Source organism: Lycorma delicatula, chromosome 8 (assembly GCF_047948215.1).
Source record: "Lycorma delicatula isolate Av1 chromosome 8, ASM4794821v1, whole genome shotgun sequence".
Taxonomy (NCBI): Eukaryota; Metazoa; Arthropoda; class Insecta; order Hemiptera; family Fulgoridae; genus Lycorma; species Lycorma delicatula.
In genome coordinates, this window is record NC_134462.1 from 28337652 (window position 1) to 28349935 (window position 12284).

A 12284-nucleotide genomic window follows, 5' to 3' on the forward strand; every position below is an offset into this window, starting at 1 on the left:
GCATTGTAGATAACAAATTTGCTTTAGTAAAATTTTCTCTAAAATGCTCCTGAGGAAAATCGAAATTGGCATTTCGCGACATCCCCTAACCCTCTTAACGAATTTTTAAAAAATTATTACGATCAATGCCCCAATACATAGAAATATTTGAACAAAATTTGAAGAAATTTGTTTGGTCAATCCTGAGATATAAGGATAAAAGTTGTGCGATATATATACATATGTATTTTTTAGTCTAGATGAACTAGTTGGACCCTAAAACGTAAGATTTGCATAAAAAATCGATTTGTTACATGATCTCCATACTTCTCCCTTTAATAAAGCTATATTCACCGGGAAAGTAAAACTAATTATTTAAAAAAAAATTAAAGTAATGAAATCGTAAACTTAGTTTAATCTATTTTGTTGGGTTCTGATTAATAATTGGGATTCAGGGGTGAATAGGCTTCACTTTACAAGAGTCACACTTATAGCCCTTTATTCGTCAAGGGCAGCTACGCCCTTTACGAATAAAGGACGTAGCTGCCTTTGAACCTCGATTAAATAAAGTCACAAAAGACATTTGGGGACTTAAATAATAAAATACGTCTATTTTTTGAAAAGTTTAGATTATAGAATAGTAAATTATAAAAACATTTTTCGAACTACTTACTGTACCCTTTAGATAATTTCTGGTATTATTTTTTTTTAAATTACTGTTTGTAATGATGAGCTGCACATTATCATTATTTTAATTAATTTTGGTTCAGAAAATAATTTCCATTGTTTAGTAGAATCACGTCAGAATATATTTTCAAATAAGATGAAAAAAAATTAATACAATGTCGTACGTATATTAATTATTTATTTAATACATTTTAGGAAAGACGGATTTAAACTTGAAAATATAAGGCAACACACTCGAATGGCGTATGTGTGTAAAATAATCAAGAATTTGAAATGGAATGGGCTGGCCGCTTGGCAAGATATTAAAATAGGAGGTGGACAAAACAAGTTTCGTTTTGGACCTTTCTATGGAAAAGGGATATAGGTACAGTAGATAGATGGAAAATGATTTAAAGGATATTGCACGAATAAACTGGTATACATTAGGATTGGATAGGGAAACGTAGAACATTGGGTGGGGAGAGACCCGCTCAGTTATGGGCCTACTTTAAAATGTGAAAATTAAACTAATGAAGACATAATTTAACGATAGGTAGAGAGTTCATTTTTAATTTTTATATACGTAAAGGTTTTTTGTAACTTGTTTTCTTTTGTATCTTTTATATATAATATATATATAATACAATATTTAAAATTGAAACAAAATAAAAGGCTTATTTATTTTTTTATTCTTTCAGTATTTATCATTACCATTTTTTTGTAGTGTAAAATGTTTTGTTTGTCTTATTGATGAAACACAAGAAACTCTACACGGGATATACAAACTAATTTTATTTAAAATAAACTATCCGTATTGTTTCATTTTGAATAATTTAAATTTTCTTTTCTTTTACTTATGTGTACACTGCAATCTGTTCAACTAGTGAACAATAAGCAACCTCCCCTCAAAGGTCTATCAATTGAGGATATATATATAGCGTTCAAATAAGGTGTAGTCCTGTACAGACTAAGTCCGACATTTCTGAGTTGTGTGGTTAATGGAACCCCAACCACCAAAGTACAACGGTATCCACAACCAGTATTCGAATCTCAATAAAAGCATCTAACCTTTACTCGTATTTGAAACCTCATAATCTTTCACTTCGGAAAATCAGCTGTTAGAAAACTGATTTGCGACGAGTTAATCATTAGACCAGGTGAGTAAATAATTTAAATAAAACGTTAATCTTATGATCGTAAATTAATATTTATTATATCTAGATATAATCTCATCTAATGTAATATGTGTTAAGGTTTATGCCAAAAAAGAAGAATTTTAGGATCCAGAAAAAGGGTAGGTTTGATTTATTTTGAATTGCTGATAAATAAGAGTATTTATCGGTATTATCGACAATATTTTGTGTTAATAATAATCTCAACATTTCCATGTGAGCAGTTACGAAATTTCGTTATTTATACTGTCACTTTTATGTAACTAAATAAAATCATTTATTCTTGAACTATCTAAAATACCTTTCAAACAAGTCAGTTAAAATTAATTAAGGCTTTCCTGTTGAAAAAACAATAGAAACAGTTGATTACTTATTAAATACTTCAATTTTTTGTCGTTAGCAGTTTGGCTAGTTAGATAATTTTCTCCATTCTCCTCTGTGCGCTTCTTAATTGTTTACTTCCTACATTTTTAATTATATGCTTTAGGTATTCTAACCTATGATCCTTTTACAGTTTATACCTTGTATACGGCCTTTCATTCATAAATTAACTAATCCTGAATTATTTAATTGATGAGTTATCCAATCTAGTTATGCTTTTATACAATTCGCATTCTGTATTCTGCGATGAGTTTTAATTCGCTTAATAATAATAATATTAATAATACCGGTAAAACATCGAGGGTGGTGTTATTTTTATTTTTAATAATTTATGTAATTTAATTTCATCAATGAGATTTATTTTCAAAGAGTTGAAGAGAAAATAAAAAGTAACTCTTTCTACTGCTATTTGAAATTAGCTACTTTGAATTAACAAAATTTAAAATAAAATATACTACAGCTTGTTTTAATAGTAAATGCTCTTATGTAAATGACAGTACTGAAGAGGAAACAATTTTTTTAATTCCCATCACTTCATTAAAAAAAATAATAAAAGTATTAGTTTACAAGAGATTACAACTGCTAATAAATCACAAAAATACACGAACAGTAGGAAGGTGTTGCAAATGTGGCAACAAAGATTTGTTACGTAAAACAGAAATAAATCTGATTGGTAAAATCTTTATTCTACAATTAGAAATATTTGAACTAATTAATGGAGAAGTAAAAAAAAGTTCATATAATAATAATATAAAAAGTGTGTCCACGGATACGATAAAAATCGAGGGTTACACGTACAAAGTAGTAAGTGCAATATTACATCACGGATCTTCGATTTGTGAAGGTCATTATACTAGTTTTACTAAAAAAGGAAAAATATGGTATGAAGCGAATGATATGACTATAAACAAAAAAATGGCCGACAAATTAAAAAAAATTATATTTGTTTGTTCTAGAAATTATAAATGTTAATAATAAATCCGTAATATAACAATCAATAATTCATAAAAGAATAATAACGGAGTGATATCGAAAAAATTTACGATGAAATTTTAAGCTGTATGTTAAGAGACTCGCAGATATCATTTCTTCCGTTCAAAAACAAAAATTTCTGTAATATAAATAAAGCTGTTTTTAATAAAATGCTACTAATATCAAAAAAGGTAAGACCACTACATTTCTGTATAAATTAAATTTCCACTTACCAAAAATTTAACTAAATTAAATTAAATTTATTAATTTTAATAAATTGTTGGTAAGTAGAAATTTAATTTATTCAATTGTATTAATACCGACGGTGCCAAATGCTTAGTAAATTAAATCTAAACAGTACATTTCTATTATCAAAATCTGTTATTAATTTAGGATTTTGTATAAAAAAAATACATCTTAAATATACGTAAGACAATATATATACAATAATAGATAAACAATGTTTAAGCGTTCCATGTAAGAAGAAAAAAAAGATTACAAAACTCTTACCGGCCCGATTTAATTTATTAAACAAGGAATAATCGTAAGAATTGTATTATTTCTGTAAAGGTGATATGTATTGCATATAACGTACAGTTGTAGCATGTCTAAATAAGGATTCCCTGTGATAGTAGGCGCATGGGGGGAAAAAATGCGCCAGTCACACGATCGGACATTAAACTGCACCATACGTTTATTTTTGGGGAATCTCTGACATACACAATAATTTTTTTGGGTTGTTGAGATCCCGTATCCTATAATTATGCCGGGTGGCACAACCAGTAACACGGAAAGTCTCTTTCCATCTGCGCTTCTGCCAGTGGACCTGAGCTGAAGTCGATTTTCAGCTGTAAGTTTGCAGAGCGACCAACAGAGCTCATATTGAAACATTCTAAGGTATGTAAAAACATTTCTTGAGTTGGTGAATTTTTAAAAAATATTCGTTTGATTATCTCTAGTAGTTTCTGATCTTTTTAAATTGCTGCGACCTTTTTCTATGATCCTATATTTTTATTTTATTTACTTTTATCTTTGTCTTTATATTCTGAAGAATTTTTTGGTGAGGTTTTTCTTGTTTCTTTTGCAAAAAAAGGATTTTAAAAATTCTAATTTACTTTAATCTTTCAGGGTAATGTTGAACTAATTTTTTTTATGTCAGCGTTGGAATAAGATGATTTGACCATTCCTGAAATGATATCTATATACTGTTCTTAACTAAATATTTATTTACATTTATTATTTATATTATTTATACTGTTTCAATTTGTATTTATCATTTTATAAAAATATGCCCAATATTATAATAATAATAATTTCAAAGCAATATTTATTAGCTGAAAATAATATTTTTGTTCACAAAACAAATAAACGGGAATTTCAAACTTTTAGGTTTACTGATCTATTTATGGTTTAATGAATTTTTTTTAGATAAAATTCATTTGCTCTTTACAAACCAGTTTATTTGATAAACATTAAAAAAAGGGTGGGAACATTTTAATGTTCCTGTTTTATACAAATCTATTTTATTATTGTTTACCGGTATATATATATATATATATTCTCATTGATTTGCACCGTACCACAACGCATTTGCATTTCCTGTTTTTTTTTTTTTTTTTTTTTTTTTAGTTCAGGGCGTAATTCACGTCGCGAATCTGTGTCCCATTTTTTTTTTTTTCTAGTAGTGAAGGAGTAAGCGAAAGCGAGAGAGAAGGCGTTAAATTAATATACACACACGGTTTAAATTTAGCAACCAGCTCGCGACCCGCGCCTTGTCGATCAGTGTTCTAGTGGTCGTAGTAATCTCTCTCCGGACGTTTCAACTTAGTACTGTATTATGCTTTTGGTGTAGCATCACTGTTCAGTCCCGGCTTAGTAGATGGGTGTGCTATCATAATATGTATGAGGCTATGACAGCCAACGTGTTGTGATATATGTTTAATGATTGTGTGATATGTCATCCTATAGAACATATGTAAGCATTATTTTATATTATAAATATATAATTTTAATTATTTGTAAAATTATTTTCTAAATATCATTACAGATATCAATTTCTTTATTAAATTATTAATCTATTTTTATAATAATTTACCCTAGATTAGTAACTTCTTATAACCACACATTTACACGATTTTATCCGTAAAATAAGTGTATAAAAAATTCAGTTAAAACCCAGATATTATTTCCTCATCATGTTTTTTTCATATCAGTATGTTTTTTAGGTTACCTATTAAAAGTTTTTTATAAAAATAATGTATAATTAGTGAAAATATGAAACAAAATTTTTAGTAGATTTAAATCTCATGCGATTAATAATAATAATAATTTATAATTGTAGGCTTTCAGTCTTTCTTTTAAAAATTAATAAATTTAATCAGTTAAGAAAATAAAAATCATGTTTTAATATAAAATATATTGAGTTTATTTTTTGTACATGAAAATAGATATTAAGAACGAATAATTATGTTTTCTGATATTATTTAACCTATTGAATTTAAAATTATACTTAAAATTCCGTAAAATTTCTTGTTTGGTAGAAAAATTAATATTTTAAGATTGTGTTTGTTGATAATTTTGCTATTTATTTGATTCCTGTCTTTTTTGTGTAAATAAAGCTATTATCTATATTTATTATTAATTCAAATGACATCTTACAAGTTATTGTGACATTGATAATTTTAAAAGACAAATTTTACAAATTTCATTATGAAAATTTTTCCTCTTATTATTTAAAGATAATATAATTTAAAAAGACTTATCTTTTAAGCGCTTAACTATGTATATAAATCATAACAAAGGTAGATTTGAATGTTATCAGTTCTCTTATCAGATGATGTTTAACATTGTACGAGTGTTTATGAGGATAATCTTTTAAATTAGTTGGCTAGATTTTTTACTACTTTGAAGTGTTTATTTTTATTTTAATCATTTTATTTTGTTAAGCAGTGTAATAATTTTTATAAAATTAATGAAATCAATGGATATATATTTTTTTTTTTTGCGCAGTGTTTAATTTACAATCGGTTCCAATTTACCAAACCATACGTAAATTTGAATACAAAAAAAAAATTGCATGTACAAAGGGGTTTCCATTGGAATCCCTCGTAAACACATAAATACATCATGAACAAAAATAAGTAAATACAAAAATGAGTTCAAACAACACTGCTCAAGTTCAGATCGCAAAACGCAAACAAAACACCAAAATACCAATCAAACAAAGAGTAACTAATCAATCAATATATTTAAAAAGTAAAAAATACGTATGAATGTTTTAAAGTATAACAATAATAATTTAATAAGAAATTATAGATTGGATTATAAGAAATAGTATACGAGGATGTTTATAATTGTAAATCCTTAAAAATTGGGTTTTTATTTATAAAGAAAAAAAAACATTATTTTTGTATTTTGATTGATTGTTATCAGTACTGTCGGACATTCTTATGGTTGTCAGATTTTTATGTTTTTATACAGTAGGGGAAATTTTCCTCCAGTGAAAATATGATTTATTTTTTTAAATATCTTGTAAATTTTATTTTTTTAATTATTCTTTATTGAAATCCATCCTTAGTCTATAAATCGCAATAAAATTTTAGTAAATCTCATTTAAAAATTCGTTGTTAGTAAGCAGGCTAATTTTTAGTCTAATTAATTTCTCAAAAAAATATGATTTAAAAAAAAATTATTATGTTTATTATTATGTATAAAGCTACATTTTCATTTTATTTGAATTATGTGTAGACAATTTTTTATGAAATTATTTTTAAAAAATCGATTTTTTCAATTTAAGGCGTTTTTAAATTTAATCCATCATTTTTTTTTTTTTTTTTTGTTTGATGATATCGCCACATAAGGTTGAAGCTTGTGCGTGGGATATGGAAATGTAGCCTATGAAAAATGCAATGCCTGACCGGGATTCGAACCCAGGACCTCCGGATGAAAGGCCGACACGCTACCACCCGTGCCACCCCAGTTATGGAGTCACTTTACAGTTATTTATGATCGCAAGGACTTCACGTTGATTCAAGATAGATTTTTATCTTAAAATTCTATAAAAAAATTATATTTTTAATATCACACTAAAAGAATTGAATCATGAGTTTTATATGTACAGTGAGTCAAAAGTATGGAAACCCCTCAAAAACTTTAAAACCGTTCCAGATAGAATACTGTATTATTCGGGGATGGACTTCCCAGGACTTCTAACTGGAATTGTCTAATTACTTCAACCGTTTCGTCTGGTACACTTGGTCTGCCGGTTGATTTCAGGGATACCAATATAACATCTAGAAATTTCCCTACAATCTTCCTATGAATTACTGAAACCGCACCATTCTTTTATGATAACCCTGTATTTATAAGCGTAACGTTTGCTTATTTACTTACATTTCGATAAATGAGCAAAATTTCTTCCTGTTTGTCAACGTGCCAGTAAGTTGTAAATGGAAGAAACTGCATTATTCAATAATTCCCTAGTGATATTTTGTGTTGATTCTCGAATTTTTGTTTTGTAAACCATCGATATCTTGAAGCTTATTATGATGAACAATGCTTTTTAAATGGCTCCATAGAAAGTAATCCAACGGTGACAAGTCGGGTGATCTCGTTGGCCAGTCTGTTTGACCCATTCGGTCAATCCATCTTTCAGGAAAACATGCAGTTAAAATTTCACTTCTTGAAGGCCGAAATGAAGCGTATCTTGTAACCGAATGTTTTGGAAGTTCAGACCAATAAGGTTTTGAATTTTTGGAATTATAGGTCGAGAAGCAAAGCCTCACATTCACTCGTTTAAATTTCCCTCAATAAAGTATAGGCCCTATCAATCGTCCAAAAATAGCTGCCTATATTTTTACTTTGACTGGATACTGTGTATTGTGCTTCACTATACCAGTGTGGATTAATATCAGTCCAGTATCATCAATTATGGCGATTTACACTATCACTAAAAACTATGTTGTTTAATACATTAGGATCTGCACAAATATTATTCATCATAATTTTGCAGAACTGAAGTCTTCGGTCGTAGTGAAGTCTTCATTAACTTTTTACACCGGACGAATTTTGAAGGGTTTGAAATTTTCTCTTTTTAATATTAGAATCGCTGAACTTTGACTAATGTTATGTTCTTGTACTGTTGTTCGACTCAAGGAATAAGGATTCTCAATAAATTCTTGGATAACCTCTAATGATTTGTTATTATTTGTTGCAGATTTAGACCTCCCTGGTTTTCTCCTATTATTAATGATCCCTGTTTCTTCAAATTGTTTGATGGTTTTTGACATCGTACATTTTTAAATAGGGTTACGATTATTAAATGTTTCATTGAACAATTAAAAAAAATCATTATACTATCTAACTCTGCCACCAAAGCCCCTCATCATTAAAAGTGTGACCCTCTCCTGCTAAGTGAAATGTTGATAGCAATATTAGCAGGTAACACGGCCCGTCAGGAGCTCAAAAGTTTGTCAAAAGTCAAAAGTTTGTCTCCCCAAACTCCTGACAAGTTCACCTTCTGATGTTTGGATTGATGCGGAAGGTCCACCTGCCTAGCCTCGACCTCTCATACCTTTTCTGCCACTTTGTTATTATATTGACGTGAGCATCATGCTTCGAGACTCCATTGCTTCTGTCCACCTGTTCCTCTACTCTGAATTCCGCGGGCGGCAAACCTGCTATGACAAAGGCAGCCTCTGTGGACACTGTCCTGTAGGCAGATGTATTCCGGAGGGCCATTTTTCTCGTAACTCTATTGAGTGCTAGTTCCAGCAGTGTGTCGTGGCCAGCAGTTTTCTTTTCGATGACTTAGGCCCCTCACGTTGGCCATCAGTCTCGTCAGGGTACTGGACACCCTATTTGCCTTGGTGACCACTTCGTCTGCGTGTCTGGTGAACTTGCGCTCGTGATCCATCCAGACACCCAGATATTTCTCCTGACGGACCGGCTCCACCAACGCATTACCTACAGTGACTTGTATTAGCAGGAGTCTCCTCCTTCCCGCCGAGACTAACACAACTAACAGAAAAAAAAATCATAAAAGTCATAATCGTAAGTTTTCGTAATTTTAAGATTATGACATTTTTCTCACCAGTGATAGTGATCGTGCTTTAAAATTCTAAGTAATCCTTTATGATGAAACTTCTTCCTTTTACATATCTATTTTCGCATATATTTTTCATTCTCTCGTAAATTTTAGGTTTCCTACATGAAATAAAAAATTTGTTGTAGAAAATTTTTTATAATTTTTGAGTTAAAAATCAAACAATTTTTTATCATGGTTATTCAATAGTTATCTAACAAAATAGGTTGTGATTTAGATAATCTAATTTTTTATTTTCTTCTTTTAATTTTGTTCTTTTTTTAATATACGATTGTTTAATTGGATCTTTTTTAAAGAAGATTTAATTATAAATTATATGCATTTTTAACTTTGCCAAACACCATATATATTATTAAAACATATTTCATTTCAATGAGACGTAACAAAACTTGGCTTTGAAGTAATGTTAATGTCAGTGGGAGGAAAACTGTCAGGTTTGCATGTTGGGTTGTCTCTATATTCGATGATAAAAAGAAAACAATAAAAATAAAAGAAATACGTGAGGTAATCGATAAATATGGGCCGGTGAACCGTCAGCACTTCGAGTTATTTTAATTATTTTTTCTTTTATTTTTTTATTTTTGTCTCGACTGCTGTGTCTTTTCCACTATGTTTGTTACATTAAAATTCTATCTATAAAAATGTAATAAATTTAGTTTTTTTATTTTATGTGTTTTTCCGTTTTACGACATGGCTATTAATGTATATAAAAAAAATTAAATTTGAATATTCTAGTATCATAATAGTCTAAAGAAGTTGTATTTTACTTCCTTAATTCATATTTTCAATTTTTTTTTGGCTCTTTAATAAATATTATTATCATTTTCTGTGATTTTTACCCATCAAATATCATGACGTAATATACCTTATAAATATTACAATCGCGTACTAATCTAAAACAAACAAAAAAAATAATAATGTATAGTTGCCGCACGTTATGGTAGGAAGGTTCATCAATTCAAAAAACCTTGTAATTTCATCTTACCTTAAAAAAAATCATCCATCCTGAACGTGTAAAATTATGCATAAAAATCATCTATCCTGAACTTGTAAAATATTGTTTGTATAAAAATCATCCATTCTGAACTTGTAAAATCACGCGTTAAAAAATCACCCATTCTGAACTTGTAAAATCATGCATGAAAAATCATCCATCTTGGACTTGTTAAATCACGCATAAAAATAATCTATCCTGAACTTGTAAAATCACGCATAACAATCATTCATCATGAACTTGTAAAATCATGCATAAAAAATCATCTAGCTTGAACTTGTAAATGCAAGCATAAAAAAATCAGCCATCGTGCATCGATGCAAAATCGTGCTTCTTTGAGGTTTTTAAATGCGGATGAAGTATTTATTTAAAGCAGTTTCTGAAGAAGATATCGTCGGAAATATATTGGTAACCTTCGAAAGCTGGAAATCTTCAAGTATGTCTTGAGATAATCATGAGATTCTACTATCTTGAAATTTATTTTATTAGATGATGACTCGAAGAAGAAACATATATTTCATTAGAAATTATAATGAAAGAATCCTAACCAGGAAAATAAATTCTATTTTCTGAGTGTCAGGCCAGAAGGGAAAAATGTTTAAAAACGTGTTAAGAGCTTTTTACTTTATGATTTAGAAATGTGGACGATAAACCCAAAAATGAAAAAGAGGTGGCTTCTGGGGTAAGTGTTGTAAGCTATTATATGGAGCTGTATCAGGAATTTAAGGCAAAGAATAGAAATTGAATCATCCGTGATCATATATTGAGGCAATACAGTTGCAATGGTTTGGCGTTCTGCGTAGACACCCAGAAAAATCTAAGAATAGATTTTAGAGGAAAAGTGGGAGATCACATATTATTTGGATTTATCAAATTGGAGCATCAATTGGACTGGAATGAAGTTGCGTTCCCCTTGTTAAGTGACCTAAATTGATCGACTTATTTGGGTGTAGGTCTGAATTTCTATGTTGCGTAAGACATCATTTTGATTGGTATGAGTGTAGCACTGATTTAACTTCTGGAGCATCAATATTTAAGAGAGGCATGGATGAAAAGTTATTATTAGAAGTCAAAAAACAATGACGTGTGAATCCCGGTTACATAGATATTGCCTATTTCTTCCCTTATGGCAATGAGAAATTAGCTTCTTCGCCAATATCTGTTTATAATCTATGAAAATGTTAAAAAAAATTGATGATATAGATTAAAAGTTGTATAAGTTTTAAATTTTATCATCCATTTTTTCTCAAGTTTCTCGGTAGGTAAGCTATTTTCTAAATTGAATTAATTTATCCATTGCATTTTGTTTACTGATTTAAAGTGGGTTTTATACTAATAAATTGCTTCGTCAGAACTCATTTAATAAAAGAAAAAAAATTTTCCTTTAAATTTTAAATTTTAACGTGAAAATCTTATAAGTAATCTATGTAAATACTTAGGTTTATTATTATTATGGAATGTCTTTTACTGTTCTTTTGATTTTTACAAGAGTTCAATACAGATTTTCCTACTTTTACAATACAGTATTGCGCATTGTTGATCAGCTGTTATTTTATTGCCAATTTTGAAGTAATAATTTTTCAAATATCTGTCATTAATAAAAAAAAATTAGTATCTAAGTAAATTTTTATTTTACAATGGTTGTGTAATTTCCATTTTTTTTTAACATTAAATTTTGTTTTTACAAATTATTCAGATCATCAAAAAATTACCTGGTTTATGTTTGCGTTAAGTACTTTTCTGACAGGTGTAGTAATGTATTGTTTCTAAATAAAATTCGAATTGTTCTGTATTTTATTCAACTTATCTTAAACCATTTCGTTCAGAATTAAATTTTCTACAGGTTTTATATGTTTATTACCCATTTAAAAAAGTTATTTTACGTCAAACATTAAAAAACAGGGTTTTTAACCCAAATCTATTGGTTTTCACCCCAAATTTCTAAAAACCACTGCAGATACGGTTCTGGAACTTATTTATTCGATTTTTCAGGTTAAAAACCGTAAGAAATCACTAA

General features: G+C 28.9%; 1 protein-coding gene across 3 annotated transcripts in view; it reads left to right on the plus strand.

The window, feature by feature from the left end:
- The first annotated feature begins 4955 nt into the window (after window positions 1–4955).
- Window positions 4956–12284, plus strand: part of Fhos (Formin homology 2 domain containing) — a 510750-nt gene continuing 503421 nt past the window's right edge. For all 3 annotated transcript variants that reach the window (XM_075373283.1, XM_075373282.1, XM_075373284.1), the window contains exon 1: window positions 4956–5145. In XM_075373283.1, coding sequence (XP_075229398.1) covers window positions 5125–5145 — 21 coding nt within the window. In that variant the 5' untranslated portion in view covers window positions 4956–5124. The remainder of the gene's footprint in view (window positions 5146–12284) is intronic.